We start from the raw sequence: 27,882 nt of genomic DNA, 5'->3' as shown, positions 1-27,882 counted from the left end.
TCACAGTGCCACGCGCAGCTCTGCCAGCTGCTTGGACAGACGGACAGGGTGCCAGGGGGCAGGTCCTGCCCACAGAAGGCCATAAATGACCATGGTACTCTTCAGCAAACCAATTGGTGCCTGGCAGGGAGGGGTGGTGGGCAGCATCGCGCCGCATCCCAACACTGCGCCTTCCTCCCTCCCACCCCCCCATCCATGTTCCTGCCGCTTCTGGAAGGCATCAGCTGCAGATAGCAGCCGTTAAGCCCAAACGGAGAGCCCTGACGTCAGCTGGCCCCAGAACTTGGAAGAGAAGCTGCACACAGAGGAACAAAAGGCAGTTCCAAAAGGCCATCTCCTTTGGTGCTGGTGGACAAGAAAAGGGCAAGGGAAGGTGCTGAAACCTGGGGTGTGTTCAGTGCTGGCAGATATCTTGCAGGGAGGAAGAAGGGAGACAGAAGAGCAAAAGACAGGGAGCGACAGGGTGGTTTTTTTCCTCCTTGCAAACAGTTTTGTTCTTTTTGTTCCTCCCAGTCGGTAGGAAAGGGTGGGAGCTATTGTTTGCAATGTGCTGCACAGCTGGCTCCTTGCGAGGCTCGGGCAGGACATCCCGCAGCTCCCGGCCCTTAGCTGCCGCAGCAGCAGCAGCAGTCCCACCATCAGCCACGCTCACGTGCCCGCCCAGCTCTGAGCAGCCCGCTCTGCCTGCACCCATCACAGCAGAGCTCGTCGGGCACCTCGGCTGTCTGCACGGAGCAGGCCGTAGAAGCAGCGGACACACAGGTGTGGCTGTCTGACCCCGCTCAGCCCGGCGTCCCCTCACACTGTGGCTGCTGACTGCAAGCTCTGATCTCTTGCAACACCAGACGCAGGGGGAAATTCCACATGTGCTCAGACACAGACAGAGTTCGCAACTGCTGCTGTCACAGCCGACACGCGTGTAGGACTGCTGACTTCTTGTTGTGACAGCAAGCAAGAAGAAATCATCCTCTAACGAAACATTGAAGCTCACCCAATAAAAAAAGCAACCTGCCCCTTGCTTATAGGCAGAGTGACCCCACAGCCTGGGCAGTGATGTGAGATGGGCACTCAAAAACAGTAAGAAGCAGAAAAGTTTTCACCTTGCTGGTGGACGTTTTACACATACAGGTGGCTTTCAATCCTGCGTGCATATGCAATCACATACAATAAATGGCAGGTGCAGTGCTAAAACATTCATCATGCAGAAGGCCCTTGAAAAAATGCCTGCAACCATTAAGATTTCATTGCAGAAAGCAATAAGAAACCTCTACTTGGTCTGCAAGTTAATCCATTAGTTAATGAACATCTGCAGTGTATATCCTCCCTGAATTAGAACAACCTGCCATCAGAACCACATGGCACTTGACTCCACGGCAGGTTAATAAACCCCTAACAAGATTTACAAGAACAAGATACTGATGCAGAAACACACTTAGCAGAGGTAATCCTTCAACAAGAAGACACTGAAAAGAAATTCCCTCTTTCCAGTATATCAAAGACCCAAAATTGTTATTTCAGCTGCATCTACTACAAGTGCTGGTGGAAGAAAAAAAACACAGTTCAAACAAAACGAATTGATATCAGAAGTTAGAACTCTAAATCACACTGTAGTTTATTTTCTTTTTGTGCAAGTGAGACTTAAATTTGGCTCTAGGAAAGACACACACACACATATACGTACTACTTTTCACATATCCATATTTGTAGACAAGTGGTTACCAAGTTAGACAGTGACTACATCATATCAGAGCCCTCAGGCTCTGATTTTTATTTTTAAGTATGCCCCACAGTTTGGGAACCAAAAGGTACTGAAATGAAGGGGACTGGTGTCACACACAACCAGTTTTTGAGAAATGAAGCATTTTCTGTGGCACGTGGGATAGTCCCTGCATGGATTTTGGAACAAACCAGCTGATGAAGTGGCCGTTCCCACAGACCTCACTCATCCACCCTGAGCACACAGCAAGCCCTGGGTCAGCCAGGGAAATGCAACAGGGATGTTAACATGGGTGCTCACTAGCTGCTCTCCATCCCCATTTCCGCACAACGTACACAAGCATCCCCTCTTCTGGCTCTCTCTGCCGAATGCCCTCAGCCCTCTCGACTCCAGCACAGCACAGAGGGCAGAGCCGCCCCTCAGCAGGCCGACAGCGGTGGAAGGGGAGCTGGAAGTCACCTGCGGGCTGTGCCGGGTGTCTCATCGCACCCACTCATCTGCCTCCCAGCAGCACCAGGGAGGGGAAGCCCAGAGCGACTCATTTCTGCCTCGCACAGGAAACACGCAAACGCGGGACCTTGAGCGCGCCGTGCAGGAAACCCCCGGCCCGGCAGCATCCTGGGCTTGGCCTCATCCCATGGGCTGAGCGGTGTCCCAGCTGCGCTGTGGGTGCCCACGGAGCTGGAGGCACACAAAGCCCCGCAGGTGGGATGCTCAGCCCCGTGGTAGCTGGAAACCCTGGGAACCACAATCCCACCATGGGGAATAGCTCCCAGAATTGGAATTCTTCACCCAGCCCAGTGGCAGAGTAACTGTGCCCCTCCTCCTGGGTACTAGAGCTGTGCCACGGGTGTTGCCCCCAGAGTTGTATGGCCTCAGCCTGAGCAAAAGCAGGACAGGGAACCGTCCTGGCACTCCCCAGCCAGGCCGACAGCCTTACAGCAATGCCACATAACTCAGCAGAGCACTAGACCCTACCTCTCTCCCTCCACGTGGGCTTTCCCTCCTTTAACACCCTGGTCCCACTTACTCCTGATGGGTGCTAACCGTGCCCACCTGCCCTTGGCTGTGCTCTGCAAGTAGCAAAGAGCACGTAGAGGGGAGGTCACACGTGTCTGCATGCAGCACAGAGCTCAGGTCGTTCTTTCAGCATGAGTGAGTTTGAGCCCAGGCTTTAACTGTTTCCCTGACTTGTCTCCAGCCTTGGATTGGAGTGGATTTGGGGAAGCCGGGACTGCACTGAGATGCAATTTCCAAATGACTTGCAGCATCCTTTCTGCTGCCCTGGAGCCAGACAGTGAAAAAAAACAGGTGCTAAGCGGGCAAACTAGATTTGCCCATGGAGATCAGGATGTAATGTTCTTTTTCAACCTAAATGCATAACGTAGCCTTGTGGCCCTGCTGCTCAGATACCAGGGTGACTAATGCAGGATAGTCCCTAAGCTTCAGCACACCCAGCACCTTTCACAGTGCTGATTACAACAGAAAGGCAAAAGCCCTGAGACAAGGGGATTACCCCAGCACTCTAATCTGGAGCTCTGTCTGTTTGTCATGAGATAACCGTGCACTCTGCATCCCCTATTATAGCCTTTTACTGGGGCTATTACGTGCTGTGTCCCCATGGAGGTCCTCTTTTACCTCTGGGTCACTGGGATCATTTGGGGGTCTGTGCTGGTGGGAGATGGTGTGTGGGACAGCTGTGTGGGGCTGTCCTTGCTGCTCTGTGTGCTGCACTGACACGGATGCTCTGTCTGTGCCTGCTGGCTGCTGCTGGCCCTCAGGGACAGCCAGCAGCTCTGGCCTGGGAGGAACAAAGCCCAGAGCCAGTTCCTGCAACTACGGAGCGTGCCTTTCTATCACTTTGTGACAAATTGGTTTGTCAGCAGCAGGAAGTGATGTTAGTGCCGTCCTCAGTGAAGGGAAACTCCTCGTGGTTTCCATGGGGACATTAGCAACTGTACAATGACAGGTTTACATAAGCTGAAACTCTACAGACTCTTGCTGAGTGCTCAGTTTTGGGGGGTCCCGGGCTGGAGAGGGCAGGAGCTCAGCTGAGTACTACTGGCATGCAGAGAGCCAGGGAAATGGGAGTTCCAAGCTGTAAAAGCCACACAGGGTGAATAAAAGAGGGAAAGAAGAGGGAAAAGATCCCTCCAGCACATTGACAGGGAGCTCAGCTCAGCCGCATCCATCCATCCATCCGTCCATCTCCCCCAGCACTGTGGTACCAGTGCAGAGCTCAGTATTCCGCTGCCACCCTCTTGCTTCTGCCTGCTGTTCCCCCTTATTCTTCATCTGTCCAAACTGGGAGCAGCTTGGGCTCCAACCACGGTCCCATCCACAAACAGCCTGCAGGAATCGGGGGCACCGCAGTGCTGGGGGGCAGCAGGAGGTCACTGCACAGGTAAGGAATGTTGCACTGAGCTGGGGGGCTGTGCCTCCAGCTGGTACAGGGCTGTGCTTTGTGCTGCCACAGCTCTGCCCCATCAGGTGCCTGCTTAGGTTATAAAAGCTGATCGGCTGCCAGGTAATGAGTTTTATTGTTCCAAGAAACACATAAACAAGCTCCCCCAGCTGACAGGGAGCGGATTTCTGTTTGAACTGTGATTAGCAGGCAGGACTTTTTATCAGTTACGTGGCCAGGGCTGCCAAGGTTGTATTTTTCCACTGAACAAGCCCTGCTTTGCTTTGAAGGTGAAAGCTTGTTCCACAGGTGCAGGAAAGCTCACATTTTCAGAAACAGCCTTGTGCATCTTACTGGGATTGCAGTCCCATGGAGCAGCTCAACCTGGCAGGGGACCTCTGCAGGAGGAGGAAAGGGCTTTGCAGGGTCGAGAGACCTGGGAAGACAATGCACTTTGAGGTTCTTCACACTGCAGAAAGGTGTCTTTCTTATCTTCAGCTCCAGGTGCCTGGGGAGCATTCCTTGCTCCCCTCTGGCTGCTCCATGTGCTCCATCCTCAGCGTCAGGCTGGAGCTTGCCAGCTGCCAGCGGCTGCTGACGACAGAGCTGCGTATGTGGCTGCGCTTCCAACACAGCAGTGCCTCACAGCAGCCCGGCCTTCAAGGGCACCTTCTCCTGCAAGAAGGCTGGTAGATTTAGCACTGTCAGTGCTCCAGGTAACGTGCATGGTCTCAGCAGGAGTTGCGCTCAGGGTGTCCTCAGTTATAAATGAGACCGCAGCTGTCTCCTGCTTAGCAACCCCCACCTATAAGCTTGGACTTTGGATTGTAAATAATAAGCTGCCTTGATTTTACACAAAGAATCGTAAGCCTCTGTTGTTTGCCTCAGCAAATCCATAGCACCAGATCCTTGAATTGCAGAGATGTTGGGACTGGTGCTCCCTGGGCAGAGACAGAGCACCCAGCATCCCAGAGCTCTCCTACATGCAAGCAGCCAGCACTGCCATCACCACATGCTAAGGAAGCAAGGCTCCAGCTGCCCAGCTCTCCCTGCTAAGACATGTCACAGCAGCACTGCTCTCCCTCTCACAGCAGTGTCACACTCCATCCTGCACCACTGGCTGTCACCCCACAGCTGCTGCCAGCAGCGCTCATCTGGCTTTGGTTATTCTGGATACAACTCCTCACATTGCCTTAACTTAAGCACTGGGTCAAAGTCAGCCCAGTGGGAAGCTGCAGTGAGAGAGTTTATTACAGTCTGGGTACAAAATTAGGTGACTGTGAGTTACCTGATCTGTTGTTATGCCCTGGTTTATTTACAGAGATAGTACAGTAAGCCAAATATCTCACTGTAGGGATCAGAGGGAGTTTGGGTTGCAAAAAGGAATTAAGAGACAAGACAGAAAAAGAAAACATGCTGGCAGAACCTCATGCATGCTGGAGATCAGTTAGCAACAGGTTAATTTTTAGACTTAACCTTCAAAGCATTCAAAGCAAACAAGCAATAAGGAAGCTTCTTCCTTCCTGGGACAGGACTCTTTTAAACCCCCTGTAGTCCATGCTCAGCTGGTTCCAACTCTCACAGCTCTGCAGCCGCCACCACAGCCAAAGCCACCCTACAGCTGAGATCTGGCCCTGGCTGTCTGCCATGGCTTGCAATTATGGGGGGACAAAGGGCTCAGGTTAGGGAGCAGCAGAACTTTCTAGTCAAGCGTGAGGATTTCAAAACTCACTTTCCTATCTATTTAAGACCCCACTTAATCACATTGCCTGAGGTCAAACTCCATCAGAAATTCAGACTTCTTCTCTCTGGAAGCTTCTAAAGTTAAGCTCAGGGACAGTAAAACACACCAAGATTCTAAAGTATATCCAGCTTTCACTAGAAATATCATAATTTATTCTGTTTGTATAAAAAGTTATAATCATGTAACAAAACTATGTCTTCCTAAGAAGAAATATATTATTTCACATCATAAATAAATCAAACATACAACCCTTGGCAACTCAAGAAGCACTCACCCGGTGCTTTCATGTCAGTGCTTGGAAACAAGAAGAGCTGACAGATATATACACATAGGATTACAGTACCAAAAAAAAATACTGAGGTATTTGGTTTCTCTAGAAATGCAACTTCAGGTTCATGAAGGCAAAACAATGCACTAACAAAAAATAAATAAATAGGACTGTCATGAAAGGGGACAACATCAGTGTTGCTGAAAGTGTCCAGGAATGGGAATACTGGTGAGCACACTACTGGACATGCAGCAGGCTTAGGACAAACAGAAGACAAGGGGAAGAGCTCAGGAAAACGCAGCATCCTCTGATCTCTCTGTAGGCATCCCCAATACTGGCTTCAGAGTCAGCAACAAGCAGAATATTGGTGAGCTCCTCTGTACAACAGCATTCTAGGACACGTGGATGGTTCCCCACAGGACAAGTGGCTGATGATACTGTCCCCATAGTTATTGCACTTCTGAGACAAGAATTCTGAGTTCTAGCCGTGCTTCTGCCTGCCTTTCAGCAGCTCGGGGAGGTGGTGATGGGGCTCTGAAGGTAGCTTAAAGCACTGGATGAGGTGTGAACAGGGATGGAGACTGGGAAGTTAAAGACCGTGGTGGTCGATGCTCCTCTGTCCAATACTGACATAGCAGGGCTCCCAGCTTCTGCTGAGCAGTTGGGGGCAAGGACCTGCGACTCAAACTGCAGCAGCTGCCCCATGAAACTGAAGTTTGGGGAGATGATGCTCCTTCTCTGCTTCACAAACTCAAAGGCTTCATCCAGCTTGACTCTGTTGGTCCTCATGAGATAAGCGAGGCAGATGGTCGCCGACCGGGAAATGCCAGCCTGGCAGTGCACAAATACCCTTCCTCCATCATTTTTAACAGAATCTGAAAGAATTAAAGTGCCCTGTTAACAAACAGGTCCCACTGCCCCCGGAGGTGGGAAAGCAAAGGCTGCTGCTTTTCATCTCTTTGTTTCATCCCCTCCTTAGGAGCCCAATAGGTGAGTCCTGTGCTTAGGAGACAAAGAGCCTTTGTCCTGAGGGAAGCTGCAGTCTAGCTATTCTCATTCTGGGCTCCAATTCCAATTACACTAATAGCTCCTCCGGGTCACTTTAGCAGTCTTGCAAGATTACTTTAATACTGATCCGCTTAAATTCACTAGCAATTTTCTAGAGAACCTATTTCTCTTGATTCAGTATTTCTAACTGTTTGGTAAAGCCAAGATTAGCCCTCTCTCAGCCCAGAGAAAGTGACGGGTGCATCCCCTGAGAAGATCTAAACGAGCAACAAAGGTCCCCCGATCCCAAATGCAGGCTGCGCTGGAGAGAACAATGCCCTAAAAAAATCACTCCCGAGGGGACGTCATCCGAGACAAAAGGATTGCAGGGAGAGCTCATTTACCTATGAAATCAATCGCCTCGTTAAACCAGGAACTGATATCCGCTTTGTGGTTGTCCTCCACCGGGATGCTTTTGTACTGGTAGTGCCCCTCGAAGTGGTTGGGGCAGTTGGCCGACACGTTGATCAGCGCCGTGATGCCCAGCGCGTCCAGCATGTCCTTGCGGGAGGCGTGGTACGCGCTGCCCAGGTACAGGAACGGCAGGATCTCCACCGGCCCGCCCTGAAACAAGAGGGGCAGACGTTAACATCGCTCGGCGGATTTACGACTCCCGCCCTTTCGCCCGCGAGCGGCGGGGCAGCGCCGGCCCGGAGCCCGCACTCACCTGGTCGTACAGGGGGGTACCGCAGGAGCTGCACCCCGAGTCGGCGCTGCCGGGCGCGCTGCTGGCGCTCAGGGGCAGGCTGAGACCGGTAGGGGCGGCGGGTTTGGTGCACATCTCGGAGCAGGCGGCCGAGAACGCTTCGTAACCTCCTGCGGGGCAGAGGGGAAGAGAGGCGCGGGGTGAGCGCGGCGCGGGGCGAGCAGAGCCCTCGGCAGGCGGCGGGGTCGGCTCCGTCCCGCGGCGGCTCCCGGGGCCGCGCACTCACCCTTGAGGAAGCAGATGCGGGCTCCGCGGGCCTCTCTGCACAGCGTGCCGAGGGCCAGCAGCAGCGTGCTGTCGCGCTTGGGCAGCTCCAGGTCGGCGCTGCGCTCGTCCAGCAGCACCACGGTGTGGACCTGCCCCTGGCGCAGCCGGGTGCGGAGCTCCTCGTTGGGGACGACGTGCTCCAGGGCCAGCACGCCCTTAGCGCGGCGACGGACGATGGTGCTGAGGCGCACGTTGCAGGAGCCGCGGATGTGCGCGGCGTTGAAGGAGAAGAAGGAGCGGCAGTCGAGGACGAGGCACTGCGCGGCGCGCTCCTGCAGCAGCCCCCGCAGCGCCTCGCACTCCAGCGCGCACACCCGCAGGTTCACCATGGCCCCTCCGCTCGGCTCCGTTCGACTCGGATCGCAGGGAAGCAACGCGCTGCAGCTCACAGAACAGCGAGGCTCAAAAGCGACTCGGCGCGGCTCCGTGCGCCCGAACCCGCCTTATATAGTGGCGCGCCGCGCGGCCGCCGTTTTCTCAATGGGGCCGGGTCACGTGATCCTCGGAGCAGACGTCACCTTGGCGGCGCGCCAAACAGGGCGCGCCCAGCCCGGCCGCATGACGTCATCTGCCGCCGGGCCACCGGAGCGCGCCGGCGCGCGCTGAGAGGCGCGGGTGCGCGGTGCTGTGTGTGAGCGCGCACAGGGACCGCGTTGCGTGTTAGACGCGCACACGGTCACTCGTGCCTGAACGTACACAAGTTAATGCGCATAGCTAACATCTTGTCTACGGGCATGCATGCATGCACACGCCGTGGATGTATGCATACACGGGTACATAAATGCACACACGCGTGCGTTCAGATGTATGTGTGCAAGCAGAGGCACCGTGAGTGGATGCGGGCGTGGGAGCGGTCGTGCTGGTTTTCCTGCAGCACATACATAAAGATAAGCATACAGGGGTTGGTGTTTGTGCATACACGCATACACATGTACAGACACATCTACACATCGACATATGCACATGTATGGGTATATTTGCATAGAGATGCTTAGTGTATACATATTTGAGAGCTGTTCTCATGTTTCATATGTAAGGAAAATCTTGCAGTAGATCTGTGGAGGTTCATTTTCCGCACAGCAAGTTCCCCAGAAGTCAGGGCAGCCCAGTAACCGGCAGTGAAGCAGTTGGAGCTCTGTTTTTCCCCCTTGGTAGTGTTTCTGCACTTCCCAAAAGTTTGCTTTTTTCCGTGGGCGCCCAGCTTCCACCAAAGCGCTCAGCTGTTTCTTGCTTACAGCTTCCCGTCAGCTCTGTGCTCACTTCCCCTGCCTCCCCAGCACTTCTCCCCTGCCCCGCACGCCTGCCCCAGCACCATCCCTGATTTCAGCCCTTCTCCCCCAGTCCCTTCTCAGCAATTCCTCTTCCCCTGCACCACCTGCCTTGCTCCTTCCTCACACCGTTCAGCATCTCCCCGCTCAGCAGCTTTCTCTGGTCGCTTCCTTTTAGAAGGCTTCTTTTCTTCACCCTGGGTGAAGCCATCCTCTCCCACCACCTCAGTGCTTCCCCAGCACCCAGTCCAGCAGCCTGACAGTTCTCAGCCTTCTCAAATTTTCCAGTTGCTTTTCCACCATTTTCCACCAATCTTCAGCCGTCCCAACCTAAAACCAGCCCGGCTCTTGATCGGGTCGAGTGTTGCAGGGTTTTCCACGCTCCCCACGGGTGTCAGAAGGAGGGGACACAGGGAAGGATGTGGGTGAGTGGGCATCAGACCCGGGCACCCTCTTACTGAAGAGATGTCTCTACTCTGCTGAGCAACGTCGGGGTGTTATTTGCCAGAACAGCAGTCTCAAAGCAAATCTGTTTTTTCAACACATTCTTTAAAAATAAACACTGGATTGTGCTTTTCGTTCTATTTATTTATTGTTGTTCTTTTAACAGCAGGTTGGAAACAGATTGTGGGAGAAACATCCATATGGCTTCAGTGCTGGGAAATGACTTTGCCTGACCACACAATCACTGCTCAGTTACTGGGACACGGTGACCCATTGCCAGGTGTGAGCGCTGTGACCCCAGCAGCCAGATGGCTGACACATGTCCCTCCACAGCATGGGGACACGGGAGGGCCTGCGTGTGCCCCTGTGATGTGCTGCGAGGCAAACCTTCCCAAAGATGTGATGCCACTGTGACAGCACATGGCCAGGCTCCACTGACCTCAAACAGCCATTCCAGATTCCTCCAAGGAACAGAACAGTAGGAATTACCAGCGATCGACTGCTTGCCAGCTTTTTACAGAAGGAAACAGTGCAGCAGATGTCCATAAGACAGGCCTTTATTCATCATCTTTTCCTACAGAAAATGTTCTCAATGTCAGGACCCTGCAAGGACAGCACATCCATGGGGTCAGGAGCAGTGTTTTCTCCCAGGGGATCCCACTGGGATGCTGAGGTCTTCCAGTGAACCCACAGCTCTGTGTTCCACAAGTGGGAGCACGGGCTGAAGAGGGCATTCGATGCCTTAATGGAAAGTGGTCACGTAATGGTGCAATGCCAGCAGTGCCTTCTCGTGCAAAGCAGCCATGTCTCACAGATGCAGGTATCCCTGTGCTGCTGACCATGCTTTCTCTCATATTCCAAAGCTCTTCTCAGTATCCCATACAGAAGAGAGCACTAAAAGAACGAGATTTTTTTTTCCCATTTAGCAACCTTCCATATTTAAAGCTGCTGCCATATCTGACACCTGCACAGCAAAGCACGGTGCTCTCAGTGGCAGATACCTTCTGGTTGTGCTGCCAGCCAGCCTTGTCCTGATCCCATACGTACTGTGGGACAGACACCCCAGGCCAGGTACCCAGGCTGCTGTGTGTCAGCACAGGAGGTGTTCAGCCGTGGCCTCTGCAAAGGGGAATCTGCCTCCATGAGAGTGCAAAGCAATGGCCACCACTCGTGAATGGACTTATTCAATCATGAGACTTTCGAGTCTGCTCTTGTTTACACCTAGCACAAATCAGGAAGAAAATTAATCACATGTGGCAGTGTGTACTTAATCACTTATAACCCTGGACTAGCTATTTCCTTGCTTTACTCTATTTTTGTTTTCTTTTCTTAAATAAACCTGCCATAAGAATGAAAGAAAGGAAAATACAAACCAGGACCAAAGAGACTTTTAGGAGTTCAGCCTGACCTGAGTAACTTTCTTAAGGATTTGATTTCCTGTCTTAACAAAAGCCAGGAAGCACACAATTAACCCCTTCCTTGGAAAGAAATCCATGTTTGCTCTCAGGCCACGATGCCATTGTGGGGGTAATAATAGCAGCAGCAGCACGAGGCTGTGCCTGGGCCAGGATGTGGGCGACGCTTTTTCTCAGCAGGTGGGACCCACGGTTGGTGTTACCCTGAGCCTCCACTGTTCCCTGGGCTTCAGCAGTTTTCCCATAGAATCACAAGGTTGGAAAAGTCCTCAAAGATCATCAGGCCCAACCACCAACCTACCTCCACCGTGCCCACTGACCACATCCCGCAGTGCCGCATCTCCACAGCTCTTGATTACCTCCAGGGATGATGACTGCACCACCTCCCTGGGCAGCTGTGCCACCGCCACACCGCTCTTTCAGAGAAGTTAAAGAGGTTCCCATGTTGCTCTGCCAGAATATTTACATGTCTGTAATGAGACGAGGGGCCCACGAGTGTGATCCTCCGCTCGTGGGATTCTGCTCATCTTGGGAAACCCCCTCGTTGACACTGAGAGCTGTCATTGTCTTGGCAGGACCAGGATCTCACTGGCTTTGCTCATGGACTGTAGATCTCCCGGTGTTTGTCTTCGAGGGGAAGAGAGGTCTGCCCACATCTTCTGCACAGACACAGCGGTGCCAATTTGTTAGCACCTTGGTGACAAGCACAGATAAGCCCTAGCAAGGAACTGGCCCATTGCACAAGCCCAGCAAAACTGGCTGGTCAGGCCTTCAACCACTTACCCGTGGCCAAAATCAGCCCTGGACCGTTCCAGCAAGCACAGCATTACGGCACTGTTGGATCCGACCCGAGCCTGCGCCTCAGTGCCCGCAGTGTGAGTTCTGCCTCAATGGAGATGCAGAGCATCGGCCTCAGCCCTTGAGACAGAGCACAAAAATGCATGTGGGAACACTTGGAAAGCGTGCGGGATGCATTTCTTCTGCATGTGTAACATTTTCTCCGAATTCAGTTTCACAACCCAGCATTTCCTTTTGTAAATATTTGGGCTTCACCGAGGCTCAAACTCATAAGAAACAGAAGGAAAAAAAAAAAAAAGGGAAAGATAGGACAGAGAAAGAACAGATAAAGAGGAGACAAAGAGAAGGATCAGCGATGGAAGGTCACAGCAAGCTGTGCATGAGCAGCATAGAATTACCGATGAGTCACACTGCAATGAAAACAGTGTTTTTAATGCATTTAAATCCCAAAATAGAACCTTTTTGCCAGAGTTCGTTGTGCTCAAAGTGCCTCGGGTTCTGCATGCTAAGGATTGGCGTACTTTCATGGAGGACGAATCCTGGGTATAGATGTACTGAGGAACGAGAGAACATACGGCCAAGGGAAAGGCAAGGCATGGAGTGCTCTGCTGTGGACCGACCCCAGCTCTGCTCTGTAAGACACCAGGCAGCAGCTCTGCTTTCTCCTCTCCCAGTGACTCACCAGAGCGCCCCGGGGCGAGTTGCTCAGTGCTGTGCCTTAACGTGATTACAGGCATTAGGCAGCCAGGCTGGGAGACCATGCGTTTGATATTCCAAATCATTAAATACCTGCTTCCAAAGGAAAATCGCTGGGAATTAGTGGTGCTGATACAGTCCCCAGCACCGGGCTCAGCTTAATAGGGCAAGTGGTTTTAAGCAATTTAATCTTACACTTAATTGCCTCTATTAATCTGCTATGAATCATGCACCAGGCGTAAGAGTATTTATTCAATAAAATCACTGTATTTGTTAGGCTCCCATATTTCGAGATGAAAGGTATAAGGTATATAATAAAATACACTTATGGGAAATTATTCTTCCTCCTGTCAGAGTGGGTGTTTTCTCACCAGCATTGTCTGATGGCCAGCACTGCGAGGCAGGGCTTCCGTGGGAGGAGGGCAAATTTGAATAGAAAACAAGTGACGTACCCCGCACTGAGAGCAGGGAGAGGCGTGCTCTGCTACCCAGAGCTGAGCCACGGGGTTATTGCTTGCCATGTGATGTCAGTGTTTTGTGGGCGCAGTGACTATGTATGAGCTTCCAATTCCCAGAACCATCAGCTCTCATAAAGATTGCGATAAGGGCTGCCGAAGCACTGCGATTGGCAGTGGTTCTGCTGCTCTTATCTACGGGATCTTTATGGGGAGATGGAAGCTTCGCGAGCGTGCGTGGCACGCAGGCAGGTTGGGTGGATAGAGGTGGCTTGGGAGAGCTTGGGACTGTCAGGGCTAAGGCTGTAGGGTTAGCTGTAGGCTCTCACAGTGTGCTCTCAGCACCATTTTTGCCTTACTAATGGCACTGAAAGGGGTCTTTAGCTGAGAATCAAAGAATAGGGGTGGAAGGGACCCTTAAAAGCCACGTAGTCCAAGTCCCTGCAGTGAACAGGCACACCCGCAGCTCCATCAGGTGCTCAGAGCCCCTCCAGCCTGACTTTGAGTCTCTTCAGGGATGGGGCACCACCACATCCAGGCAATCTGTGCCACTGCCTCACCCCCTTGTCATAAAGAACTTTTTTCTTATATCCAACCTAAATACCCTTTCCTTAAGTTTGAAACCGTTTCCCCTTGACCTTTCACAACAGACCCTGCTGAACACTCTGCCCTCTTCTTTCTTACATCCTCCCTTTAGTTACTGAAAGGCTCCTCTCTGGTCTGCCTGGAGCCTGCTCTCCTCCAGGCTGAACAGCTCCATCGCTCAGCCTGTCCTCGCAGGGGATGTGCTCCATCCCTTGGATCATTTCTGTGGCCCTCCTCTGGACAACAGGTCTGCATCTCTCCTGTACTGAGGACTCCACATCTGGATGCAGTGCTCGAGGGGAGGCTTCAAAAGGGCCACGATTCTGATGTTCTCAGACTACGGGGTAATGCTGTGCGGAGCCTTAAGAGTACACTTCGTAAGAAGATATAAAAAAGAGAGAACCGTACAAAGGAAGCCAGGCATGAAGAAGTGCCAGTGTTCATTACATTAACACACTGGGTCTGAGGCTCTCAGCATTCCCTTATTTTCTGCGCATTCTTATTCTAAACTGTTTATAGCCAGTCTTGGTGTTTAATATGTAACTGTTAAAAAATATCCCCATATCAGTAAATACAGAACTGCTTATTCATTTTCTGCTATGCAGTGTGTTAGAATATTTGCAATATGACACGATTCTCTCATGTGATAGAGTGAGGTGATGCTTGTGTGTAATAGCGGTTAGTGAAAACACACTATTAGTCATAGCAGAGAATAACACTTGACTATTTTGAATGTGAAAACCTTTAGGCTGTGGAAAAAGGACAAATTTTGGCCCACTGTGTTGTTTTCAAAAGTACATGAGAACATATAGGGCAGAGTGAGTCATGGAGCAGTGTCCAAAGTGTCACTCCAGCTGTGCCAGGCTGTGATACCCAGGAGGGACTCACACAGACACACTTCTTCGAGAGAGATGCAAGGGTGAAAAGAAACACAAGAAAATCAGGAAGCCCCCTGGGTTTCAAAGCTGTGCTGAGATGCGCGTTATTGCGGTGCCTCGAGCGGGAAGCAGAGATGAAAATTCAGGTGTTTTCCAGAGCCTTGCCATAAAGGTTTCCTCATGTTCTTACGCACTCCTGCTGAGAGCAGCCAGCCCTCTCCTGCAGCCAGATGAACCCCGATCAGCTCCCAGCACTCGAGCTGAGACACAGCTGTAATGGGCTTCCTGGGAAATCTTGGGGCTTGATGAAATAAGGGACTTCTTCAAAAGAAGCTATACTGGAGTTATCTCTGACACAATCCCTCGCTTGAATGCACTCATTTTTGAAAGCACATGAAACGTGGGCCAGGGGCTGAACTCACAGTGTGGGTTCTGATGGATTTCATAATAAGTCTTTTTTCCTCTCTGTTGGATCAGTTCACACACCGGGTCACCCAGTGGGGTGGGTGACATCGATCCTCCACACTCCTTTTTCTTAAAAAAGCAGAACAAGAAGTGAAATTAGCTGCAAGAATCAGGCGCATTCTCAGATGGTAAATACAAGAGGAGCATGAATCATCTTATAGAAATGACGAGAAGGAATGGAAAAGGTAGTGGTTTGGGAGAAGAAAGTTGTGCTCTACACGGCTGATTCAGCTCTCCGGACCAAAAATGAATCATCAGAATATTTAAATCATATTACCAGTAAGAACACACACAAAACCCCCAAGCTCTGGAAGCTTTGTTATGGAACAAAGTTGGTAACGGGTAAGAAGAGAACAGAAGGGATCTCCATACCAGCACTGCGCTCAGGTCAGTGTGTGCAGAACCCAGCAGAGGCGGCTTCACAGCCATCACTGCAGCTGTGTCCTGGCCATGGCAGAGCCCCACAGTCCCCAGGCTCTTCTTCACCTTCTGGAGCTCCTGCACTTTGGCAATATCAAAGGTTTTTGAAACAGATGAGTTGCCCAATGGAGAGAACGGCGTAAGAGCTCCCTGGGAGCGCGCTAAGGGCTGGGGTGCACCGTGGTACAGACCTGAGTGGGAGGTTTGACATTGGAAACATGGCTCTTCTGGTCTAATTGTGCCTGAGCCCAAGGTACAGCGTTAATGAAGCTGTGACACAGGAGATTTCAGGCAGGCTATAGCAGAGATAACAGATAGATTAATAGTAATATAAATCCTGCTGTTTTCCTCTCACCCCTATGGCACAGCCGGGCTCAGCTGGGATAGAAGAGCCCTGGTGTGGGGATGTTCCATTCCGTAGAGAAGGCAGCACCTTCCGCACACAGCACAGCAGAGGCAGCAGAGCAGACCACAGGATTCTTTTACATAACGAGTTGCAAAGGTTTTGCAGGAAGCTCCTGATTGCTATAAAGTACATCTGTGTGTTCCGTAACAGTTTGTCATGTTGAAAACTCTCAATACAAAAATAATAGCTGGAAACCTCAGAGGGATCACAATGAGTTAGAAATTCATCTCCAAATATTTTTAAGTGTGTTTTCTAGTCTGAATCTTTTAAGTTCCTTTTCATGGCCCCAGTTTAGCTTTCAAGTGTTAACACTAAGGAACTACAGCTTTCAATCTCTGCTAGCAAGAATCATAACGACGATTAGCCAAAATTCTAACAATCTATTTTTAACATAAACTGTTTTAGCGAAAGAATGTATATTACTGAAGTAAACATGGACAGGAAAGGCAGAAAGCGAGAGTGACAGGCAGAGAGACAAACACTGCTTTGCAAAGAAGCCTTCGGAACATCTGGAACGTTGCAGAGCAATGTTATTTACCAGGGACGTCAGCCAGTCCCTGTGCAGATGGTTCCCATTAGTGTAAGATCAAGAGACCAGCAAGGCTAAAAATATGTGTTTGCTTTTTTAGAAACTGGTCTTCGTTTTCTGCGCCTTAAAAATAATAATCACTGTTACGCAACTTCTGTAACTTGGAACTGTTTTCTTGGAATATTGTTTGGCATGCTGGCTGGGCTCAGGCCTCGTGCCATTCCTATTACTCACAGCCCTTCTCCCTGAGGACTCCATGATCTGTCTTTTACTTAGAAATAGGAGGATGGCACACAGAGCAGTTGCCGATGACTTTTGGTTATAACGTGTCATTGACAACATGCTGAATTGCTGCTGAGGCCTGATTCTTGCTTGGCAGTAGTGTGTGCAGCTCTACTGGGGCCCTTCTGAGCACCACACAAAGCCATCAGGGGACTGTGGGGACCTCAGAGCCATGTCCCCATCACCATGGCAGCGGAGAAGAGAATGCTGGTAAGGAATCATAGAATCTGTAATGTTGGAAAAGAGCTCTAAGACCATCAGGTCCAACCCCAACCATCCCACCATGCCCACTGACCACGTCCCTCAGTGCTGCTTCTCCGTGGCTCTGGAGCACCTCCAGGGATGGTGACTGCACCACCTCCCTGGGCATACGTACAAGCCAGCCTGTGACTTCACAGAAATGACACAACTGAAACAGTAAAACTTTCAGGCTGGTTGAGAAGATGCCTCAAGCTTTTCACGTTTACTGTTTCAAAGCACTTTACACACAGCAGCTGTGCCCAAATGAAACGAAGAGTTGAACCGTGAATGTAGTCTGAGAAAAAAATTGTTGACTGGAAGATCTGATTTCTCAGTGGAAATGCTAAAGGAAATTGCTCTTTCCTATGGGCCCCAAAAGAAAATCAAGTTTTGGAAGAATGCCTTTGATAAAACACTTCCCTCTATCATCACAACTAGAAGCCTGATGGAGCTTTAGGTGTCCCTGTCCATTATAGGGGAGTTGGACCTGATGGTTTTTTCAATTCAAACCATTCTACGATTCTATGACTCTATCATTGGTCTTCCAGCATCACCAGACCTAAGCAGAAGCAACAGAAATGAGTTCAGCTCATGGGAATTTTTTACTAAAGCTTCTGATTTCAGGTGGGAAAGAGCTCAGGGGGAAGACAGAGCCAAGGGCATGAGGCAGCACCCTGCTCCTGCAGAGCCCCAGCAGCCCAAGACTGGTACAAGCACACCAAGCAGTGCAGCTCAGCCATTGCCCCCAGCCTTGGACTCAGCCATGGAGTAGCACAGCAATGTGTGGGCCAGCTTGTTTTGCATCACATCCCATTTCTAGTTTTATTTTACTGGCGCTGATGACAAGAAAAAAAAATACATTTGAATGTGATCAGCATTCCTTTTGTTAAAACATTAATGTATCCAATACAGTGTCTCAGAAAGGCCTACAGCTATGTGAGAACAGATGATCAGATCCTGCCCTGATCACCTTCTCTCCTGGACAGGTGCTCTGCAAACATGAGTCTGGCCTTTCTTCCTCAGCCTTTTCTGAGCAGAGCTGTGCAGAGCACACCTGCTGGTCTTCTTGTCTCAGAGGAAACCCAACTCAGTGGGCTGCAGTGATGGCAGGGAAGCCACTGTCTCACTGTGATGAAATAGCAGCAGCCTCAATAGGCACGAGGGAGCACTTGAGCATATCAGAATGATGTGTGGCCCTCATCCATAGCATCAAATTCATCACAGGATAAGAACAGAAGCAGATGCAAAAAAAAACCCAAAGTCCAAGCTAGCAGGAGGGTGGTGCAGAATGAGTAAATGAATCCTAAAGGAATTCAGTGACAAATTCCAAGTTCTCTTGTGGATGGAGTTCTTTCTTTTCAAACCACCACCGACCACTTCCTGAAATAACTCAGCCCCACTACCAAGTGCCACCCAGGCCCTGCTCTGCTCAGCAAGTGGGCAACCTCCTGTGCCATGTATAATTCAAGTATCCAACACACAAATGATTGCAGAGAACACGCAAATGATGTCCCACATCCTGATGTTAGTCATCCCCTTGGGGGAACTCACCCCTACAAAGCCAGCATCCCAGAACACGCTGTGATTCCTAAGCTTCACTTTCTAAATGTTTCAACAGCAGCAGAAATCTCACAGCTCTCCACTTGACAGTGACACTCACTTAAAGCTGCCGGGGTGAAACACTCCAGTGTTTTTCCCCTAAAAATAGCAAATGAATTATCTGTGTTTCGTTTTACTGCTGCATAACAATTAGAGGCATTAGTTTAAAATATTATAGCGAATTACATAGAATCTTTCATCAAAAGGGATTAAAGCAGTTTGCAGATTAATTAAATCTCAAAATAAGACTGAGCTAAGCTTTATTATGAGAGATAGTGAGAGCTGGGATTCATGCGGCGAGAGGAAATCAGGACACCTGGCGATTTGGGACACGGGGCTTGTACAATCCCTGCGGGCTCTGTGCCTCAGCTTGTCTGCCTGTAGGAGAAAGATACTTAGCTTTGTTTGCAAAGTATAAAAAAATTCCTCTGGCAAAAGTGATGCTGATTGTTTATGTGGCAATTACAGTGCCTGGGCGTAGCGCGTGGGCAGAGATGAGCTGACAGACGCATCCAGGAGTCGTGAAGCTGCTCTGTCTCCCATCCAATTTCCCAGGCGTGACAGGCTGCAGCCAGCACCTTCCCCAGACTCTTTTAAATGCTGGCACCAAGCAGTGCTCATCGTTGCAGCCCTGACATCTCACAGCTCTGGGAGGCTGCGCCATTCACAGCGGCCTCCCAAGGTACCATCCACTGCTCCCAGCTCACAGTTCAGAGCAGTTAAGGTGTTCAGGAGCTGGCAACAGGAATTAGGTGGCCAACTTCCCTTTGTATTTCCATTAAGAGGGACCTTCAGTGCCGTATAAGAAAACTCCTTCCCTTCCCAGAAGAGACCGGAAGGGAAAGCCCACCCAGCTCTTAGCACAGCTCTCCATGGAGAGCTAACCTGTCATTAATTTAATCAAGTTGTACCTTTCAGAGCACTGACTAACGGCAGCTTATGAAAATAAGGATCAATATCAAACGCCTTAAACAAAGGTCATCTCCAGTTGTACATTATTTAAACAAGCTGTGTAGAATCATAAAAGTATCTATGACTAAACCTGAACAGCCCAATGTCACAAGACCAGTGATAAAATTATGAGAATCAGAAACAGAAAAACAGCCCCAAAGTGGTGTCAGAGTGGATGGGTCAGCAGCATTTGCTTCTTCATTGCCAAACACATGAGGAACACACCGAAACACTCAGTCCAACCTCACGTGACTACAGGGCCAGACCAGACAGTGCTTCGTAGAATCAGAGAATCAGAGGACCGCAGAATGGCTTGGGTTGGAAGGGAGCTCAGTCATCTATCTCCAACCCCCTCTTGTTCTTCTCTTAGAAACTAGATCTGGCCAGCATCTGGGCAAGGGCAGCACTGCTGGTCCCAGTGCACTGAGGCAGAAATAGAGCGTGAGGAGGTGAGCGTTTGTGGGGTAGAGCAGCATTCTGGTGTGAAAACACTCTTCTGCAGCCAAAGCAGAGCTCTCCAAGGGCTGCCTTCCCTCTTACCCGGCTGAAGAAGAGGGGCATTGTCAGCACTGTGACCAACAGAAAAGCCACAAACGTTGCTGTGGCTGTGCTCAGTCACGTTTGACAACCGTCAGAAAGCCACTTCCCCAGACAACGGTTATGCAGTTTGGGGCAGCAACATCCACAAACAAGCCCTCAGTCACACAAGCCTACAGTCCCAGCACCATCCAGAAGCAGCGAGATGCGCCCAGTGACCCACAATTCCTCGTGGGATGTGACAGAGTCCTCTCTCCCTCTCGTCTCATCCTCATGCAAACGAGGCACAGTGTGATGAGCAAAAGCAAGAGCCCGCAAGGCTCCGAGCTGCCACTGCCACCACCGTCAGCACTCGGCAGAGCTGTTCTGAGATTTGGCTTGCTAATGTCTGAGGAGCTGAGATGAGAGCGACTATGGAGATCAGAGACAGAAGTCTGGGATGAATGTTACTGGCTTGCTTCTTATGGTGCATGTTCTCATCGCCAGTCCTTTGTAATTGCAAAAAACGGTGCCTTGCAGATACCTTGAAGAGGCTGGAGACAGACATATGCATGTCATCATCAGGAAGTCTGTCTTGATAGTCAGCCAAGATCCCAAGGGAGTGTGCATTATTTATTATTATTAGCATTATCACTGCCACTAACCTCATTTCCCTAGAGATTTGACTCCAGTATAAATGCATGAGACCATGTCCTGAAGTTCTCACTCTATTTTTTTTAAACATTTGCTCACACAAGCCATCTCTGTTGTCTCTGGGAACTTTGGCCAATAAAGATTGGGCTACACACTGGCTAAAGTCCTCTGGACACTGCTCTTTTTTATAGCAAGCTTCACTCAAGAGATGTACGACAGGAAAGCAAAAACCAGTGGATGTACTACAAAGGGTCTGCAGAGACTGCCTGGCTCCCTACAGACATCAGTTCTATTGGAGAAAGGCAGAACAGCACAAAATCAATAGCAACAAGCAAAATTGTTTATGCAACCACCGAATTTTGAGCCCCAAGCTTTTTGCATATTGCATGTGCAGGAACACGATGTCAACACCACTGTGCTGCAACAGGAAGCAAAAGATAAGACATGGAGAACCATCAGCTTCCTGAGCACCAATCTGTCACTATGGTTTTGTTTATGTTTAACCAAATATAGGTTGGCATTACAAATCATCTTGGCAACGTTAGTCTTTTTGTTTTAATTTTAGAAACTCGAAGCTATTGCAAATACATCTTTTCTTTCAAAATTCTTGCCTCTATGGTTTGTGATATATGGCCACAATGCAGAACTTCTGGCCCTTCACTGGATGACAGTGAGAAATAAATCCCAAAATGATGAATGATGTGTTGGTCCTAATTAGTAGGCATTTCAGAATATATTTCTAGAGATGTTATTTGTCCTAGAGATTCATAGGCCTTCTGTATAATTGTCAGATGACTATGTAAATACTAGCGGTGACATGACCAATCAGATTACCTCATGTATGGAAATGAGGCGAGATCTAAATTTACAATCTCTTTGTTTGCGTTATTCATCCAACCTTAATTGCAAGCATGAGAAACATCGCCGTAAAATCCAGTGAGTGCCGGTTTTTCCTTTTTCTCTAAACTGAAAATGAGGGGGCTGCTTCCTTGTTCCGACAGCCATCTGAATGTCACACGTGCTGCTGGTGGTGTTCTTTCATCCATCACAGCTGAACCGAACCGTTCCAGCTCCTGGGACACCAATGCTCCCCACGAGAAGCAGGCCGAGATGCTCCTTGCTGCTCATCGAAAGGAGCAGCAGCCGGCACAATGGAGCCAGTGATTAATGAGAACAATTGTGGAGGATTTCCTATTATGCCAAGCTTCAGAGGAAAACAGTAAGCAACGCAAAGGAAATGAGTGCGTTTGCTGAAAATGAAAAGGTCATCCAGCCACAAATTTTCGGCTCTGATATACATGTAACATTTTAACTCCCATTTTTATCACAAATTATAGCTTCCCAAGGCCTGCAGGAAGTTGACAGAGAGATTGGAAGGTTACTGGGTGGTGTGAGAACGGAACTAACTGTGATTTACAAACTTGTCATTGCAGCACATCCACTTCTGTGTGACGAAGAACAAAGCAAACACCCTAATAGCAACCCCTCTGCATCTTCATCATACAGTTTTAAATAACAGCTGCTGTTGGTGTCAGAGAGACTCCAGATCTCTCTCCCCAAAATACCCAGCAAAGCCAGTTTAACAGAGTACAACACGGATATGCAAAAATGGGTGTCCTCTTGTGAATTGCAAATTATGTCACAACTTGACAGAGCTTCTGCCAGATACTCATTCACGCTGACATCATCAACGACTGTAAATGTGGCAAAATCCTTTAAACAAAATATTGCTCCATTGAAAAAACGTGCAGGACTCCTGCATTTCATCCACACTGCTTCCATCGCCTGCTTATCACAACCTAAGCCGCCCCAACCTTAATTCCCTTTTCTACAAAGCAGAAATAATAGCATTTATCTTTCTGTCATGGGACATTGTAAGAACTGGTGAACCTTCCCTGAGTGTTTGAAAGTCACCAAATTAGTGTTGCTGGAGCAGAAGGACTATTTCTACTATTTCAATAGTACCAAAGGGATTCATACTGCTTTACATATGTCCAAGCTCCCTTAGCTTCTATATAGCCCAGAAAAACAACTGTGAAGTTTTTGTGATGGCTGAGAACAGAAGCTGCATGTATCATGATGCAGACATAAAGGGAGTTCTGTGTTTAGATAGAAAGCACGCAGCACACAAAGAGTGAAAGCACGGAACTATTGCAGTTAGTGGGGATGCTCACAGAATAAAATACAGCTACTGGTACAGCATCCATTGAATCCCACAGAGCCTTAATGACACATAACTAAAATTCCAAATTGAAAACCGTATCTCAGGATCAGACTGATAGGACAAAATTTCACTCTATGGCTCTTGAATTTACAATGAAAATCCATTAGTGACTCACTTTTTCTAAGGATAGAAGGCAGCATACCTTATGAGTCAGCCTTCTGCTGAGAAAAAAAATGTTAGCTTCAATGGGCAGAGAGATAAACCACTGAAAAGACCATAATTATCAGCCATTACATTGGGGAACAGAGTGGAGAACAGGCAATGGAGAGAGCAAAAATATATGAAGGACTTAGCTCATGGAGGAGCTCTTAGCATCATAAGACCAACCTTTAGAGGATCAGTGAGAAATATGAGCTGAATCACTTCAGCACCTGTCTGGGAGGTTTAATGCAGTCTTCTCTGGAAGTCAGAGCACACAGATTAGTCCTGCAGGTGCAGGGCTAGCAGGAGTAGGGTTAAAATAGGTAGGATTGGTTGCCATACGCAGAGGCCTGAAACAGCTAGAAAAGGGGGAAAAAAACAGACAAAAGTGAATGCATTAAACATATTCAGATTAGGATGACTGTTGGAATTTTAGTGTTCAAAATGGATTAGAAGAAAAACCACTGTGTTTCAGTCAGACAGTATCTACAGGCAAAGGAGGAGAATCGGGTGTAGGAATACACACAGTGCTCAGAAATGATTTGAAGAAAGCCACCTGTACCTCTCCCAGCAGAACGACCCACAGCATGCAGAGAGCCACTCTTCTGTGAACTCAGGGCTAGCGAGAGATGCTTTCCATCTCTCATTTCAGCTGCTGCTTCCTTACCCATGCAAAATTCCAGTCAATTAAATCTTTCTTCTAGCTTTAAATGATGCATACAATGCAAGACAAATCCTAATCTAGTTAGCAATTTTTTTCGTATCTTTTGTCTCTCCGCAGTACTCTGCAGGAGCTGTGAGTGCATTACACACGCACATGAGTCACTGCACCCTAGAAATCCAAGGAGGTCGACATTTTGGAGCTTGACATTGTCCTCTCACATTATTTTCACACTAGATTAATTCCACTGTCTTTGGTGAACTTCAGCATGATTTTTTTTTGTGAATGACTCAGAGAATTTGGCCCTCCACCTGGACTAATATTATCTGTGCCTTTGGATGGACACAATTCCACTGCTCTGCTCTTCAGGGCTTTCACTCCTCCTCATCACTCTTGCACAGGGTAGCTGTCTATGTGAGGCTGTTGGGAGAGGCCATGCAACATCATGCCACTTAGCAGAAGGGTATTTTTTTTCATGCTTTGGATAAGCTAAATGAGATGATTAGCTATGTCACACATAGATGATCCACACATCTTACTAAAAATGACTAAATCCCAAGGAGAGAGCAATTTGCTGAAATTCTTCACTTCCTCTTTATCTGGCTCCCCTTCAAAGTTTACAGTCAGTGGCTCAATCACTTTTGCAACTGACTGCAAAAGGCGACAGTAAACTTTCTCTCCACATCGTTGCTGGGAAGGAATCTTCAGCTTGGTGTCCCAGAGGTTTCACATTCACATTCACTCTTGGTTTTGACCTAATGTCCTCGCTGGGAGAACCACACCGATGTCACCCTACATCCCCACCCTGGCTCAACAACAGAGGGGACATGGGAACGCAATGTCACTGACGTGAACTTTACGTGGCCTCGTTGGTACAACAGGAAGCAACAGAAGATGTTCTTCATTTACATAAAGCTCCAGTCATGAGTCATTGCTATCCTCTACAGCTCCAGCCTGTCACACTGACGAGGCTCAGGACGGTGAGCGCAAGCACCACGCCATTGCTCAGTCAGATGCCCACAGACGTCGGCCTGGCTGTTTCAGCACCTGCACTGGGGAAAGAGAAAAATGTAAAATGGGCACACAAAATTTCCCTGCGGTGTGGGAAAATGGTGTGTCTGGCTCCCCCGACAGTGGAAGGGAGCTATTTGTTAACTGTTAACCTACACTGACACAAGTCAGCGTCTCAACTTTAAGCCTTTGGTATCTACAGTTGAATGCCCATCTCTGTCCTTCTGGAGGAAAGTCAGAGGTTAGTTAACACAATAGCATGAATGATCTCCCATGCAGAAAACCAAGGCCAGAAGGCTGCCCACTCAGAACTGCTCAGAAAATCAGCTGTAGAACTGGGAACAGAATGGAGGGATGTTGTCCTGTACATCAAACCAGCCATTACCCAGCTAAGAACATCTTTTGCCATGTCAGCATAAAGGCCAATACATTTACAATAGGGTGAGTAGGTACTTGTCTGCTGTAACTCCTCTGAAGACAAGGATGGATTGCAATCTTTTTAAGATACTGAGTTTTAAGGTCTCTGAATACCCTATGTTTTCTGTGGAGTGGGGTTCCTGCTCTGAACTGTCTATGGAGGAACCTTTACCTGCATATAGGCTGAGAGAGAAAATCTAAGAAAATTATTAGACGAGTGTTAACCAGATGAATACCCTTATAATGTGGTCTTACTTCTTGATGCTGTACACGCTACTGTCTCTAGCAAAAAACATCCACCAATATGGAAAAAGGGCAATAGGGAAATTCCATTGAAATAAGTAGAATTGGAAACTTCTCTCTTTTTTTGCACAGGGCTGTTCTCATTATGATTTCAGGGAGGAGAGTGTGTGAGTAAGAAGAAGATGAGGAAGAGGTTGGGAAAAAAACAAATAGTCTGGGGTATTTCATCCTCAGTGGATGGATAATTTGAAAATAGTTACCATAGAATGGAAATATTTGGGAAACAGAATGGAAGAAAGTGAAACACAAATACTGCTAGACTCATGGTTTAGTGCTGGAAAACTTGTGATGAACAGGACAGTCATCTTTGCTTATGTTTGTTATATGTTTGTTTATATGTTTGTTAAATCTATACTAAGAATCTAACCAAAAGACGAAATATTGTAACATGAAGCCCAACCAAATACACCAGGGCTTGTTTATTTCAGATTGACACTGTGATAACCAAAGCCTATACAGATTTCAGGGTCAGCACAGGCCCAAGAGTTGCCCTGGGCATTATCGTTTTGGCTGCAAATGTTGTAGGCTGATAAAATACGAATTTCAGGAGAACAGAATATGAATGTTTGTAAGCTATGTGTTATTATAGAACTTCATCAAATACCAGTACATTAAGTGGTCCCAATCTGCCCTTGTATCAAACATATTCCCTCTGACTCTAGGGTTGAAACGATACAAGCATCTTACTTCTCACCATAGGATGCTGCAGAGCCAAACTACATTAACATACAGCAGCTAAGATTAATGTTTGGAAGTGGCCCAGTCTCTGAGTCAGACTGATTCTTTCCGTTCATAAACTTTTAAATGCCAGGAAAAAAGTTAAAAAGTCCAATTAAAATAAAATCCGGATATCTCCACTGCAGGCTTATCATCACTGTGTGAGCAGGGCAGCATTTCACTCTTCCCCTGTGAGATGCTTGAGCAAGAATCTCGAAGCAGCCTCAAATGAGACAGGCTGAAAAGGGTCTTCTTTGCTAAGAGTGAGTATGGAGAGCGAGGGGCCTGGCTTCCTTTAAAGGCCAGAAGATTTTTCTGTAAGTCTTTGTTGCTTTATTCAATTTGGTTTACTTATTTCACCTCGTGCGCACTCATTTCAAAGGGATCTTCCTCTTGAGCTTGGTTTCTGATGAACCAGCTTCCAATCTCCCCATATACATCTCCTGTTATCTGCTGCCATAGCAGGAAACTTCTTGTTCTTACCTCTAAGTTCCTGTACAAACCCGTCTGTGTATCTGCTTCATTTCTTTCCAATTCCCTTCTGATGATTATTCACATCTCAAGCAGGTTCTTTCTTCATTCTTTCGTATCTTTCCGCTCTTTTTTGTGTGTTCTGTGTATTTACAGCACTTGCTTTTTCTCCTTCAACAATAAAAGACAACCTTTGGAGACCACTGCCAATCTGGAGTCTCTCTAAACAGAAGATGGCTGCAGTCAGTAAGAAAGATAGATGTCAGATTGGATCCTATGACATCTGAAATTGGCCACCCAAAACGAAACCTCTCCTAATCAGAGGCCCTAACAATGGTGTTTCAGAGATGCTGAGTCCACAGACTCCAGGTGTGATCAATACAAGGCACAGCCACCTCTGGCTTCATTCTTACGAGGTTACGAAAACCTCTTTTTGGAAGATTTTCTCTGGCCACACCCTGACTTCTGAAACAGATTGTTTAGCAATGAGAAAACCTTCCCAATCCACTGACCATCATCGTGCTGGCAAACAACCAAACAAGAGTGGTGAAAATATAAGTGTTAGTTGCAGGAGAGGCTGCCTGCTAGCAAATCACAGAAGCAATTAAAAATCCATTTTCTAATTATGACAGAAATGAAAAAGAGTAGGATTCTCTTGTCTGAAGAGTCCCACTGGGCTTATTCAGCTCCCCAAATACAACACAATATCTGGAGGAAACCCCTGAGAAAGCTGATAAGGCAGCACAGATTAGCAAGCCAAAAGTAAACGGTGAAGTGCTATTCAACATCTCACTACAGCTCCAATGGATCCAATGATGCATGAGAATGTTAAACTGCAATACCATGACTGGGTGCCCACGGGCTGCTGCAGAAGGATTTGGCAAGTTTTCCAAGTAAGCTTCCAGTATTTTCTTTGAAAAATTCCTCCTTGCCGAGGCTTTGACTTGTTTAACTTGTTCACTGCTGGGGGGGCATTGGGTGGCCCAGTGCTGTTGAATGCTCACATCCACGTTCCACTGAAAAGCACCATTTTCCATACATTACTGAGCACAGCATAGCATTCCCACTGTCTGTCTGGACGGCCACCTGACCTCACGCTCAGGATGCTCAGTCTGCCTTCCACAGCCCATGCTGAGAACAAACCCACCCACTCTGAGGTCACTCTTAACGCAACAAACCAGGC

At 48.5% G+C, this 27,882-nt stretch overlaps 2 protein-coding genes across 2 annotated transcripts in view; one reads left to right on the top strand and one right to left on the bottom strand.

Moving 5' to 3' along the window:
• The window catches only part of SH3PXD2B (SH3 and PX domains 2B), a 516,634-nt gene that overhangs the window by 192,379 nt on the left and 296,373 nt on the right, over positions 1-27,882 (top strand). The gene's annotated exons all lie outside the window — the stretch shown is intronic.
• DUSP1 (dual specificity phosphatase 1) lies at positions 5,995-8,583 on the bottom strand. The gene is made up of 4 exons (XM_052685092.1): positions 8,113-8,583; positions 7,848-7,996; positions 7,525-7,744; positions 5,995-7,008 (listed from the first exon to the last, which is right to left on the bottom strand). Exons 1-4 carry the CDS (start codon positions 8,480-8,482, stop codon positions 6,638-6,640), a joined length of 1,110 nt encoding a protein of 369 aa, XP_052541052.1. The 5' UTR covers positions 8,483-8,583; the 3' UTR covers positions 5,995-6,637.

This window comes from Tympanuchus pallidicinctus, unplaced genomic scaffold (genome assembly GCF_026119805.1).
Source record: "Tympanuchus pallidicinctus isolate F22 unplaced genomic scaffold, pur_lepc_1.0 scaffold21, whole genome shotgun sequence".
In the NCBI taxonomy this organism is placed as follows: domain Eukaryota; kingdom Metazoa; phylum Chordata; class Aves; order Galliformes; family Phasianidae; genus Tympanuchus; species Tympanuchus pallidicinctus.
This window is presented reverse-complemented; position numbering and strand designations above follow the sequence as displayed.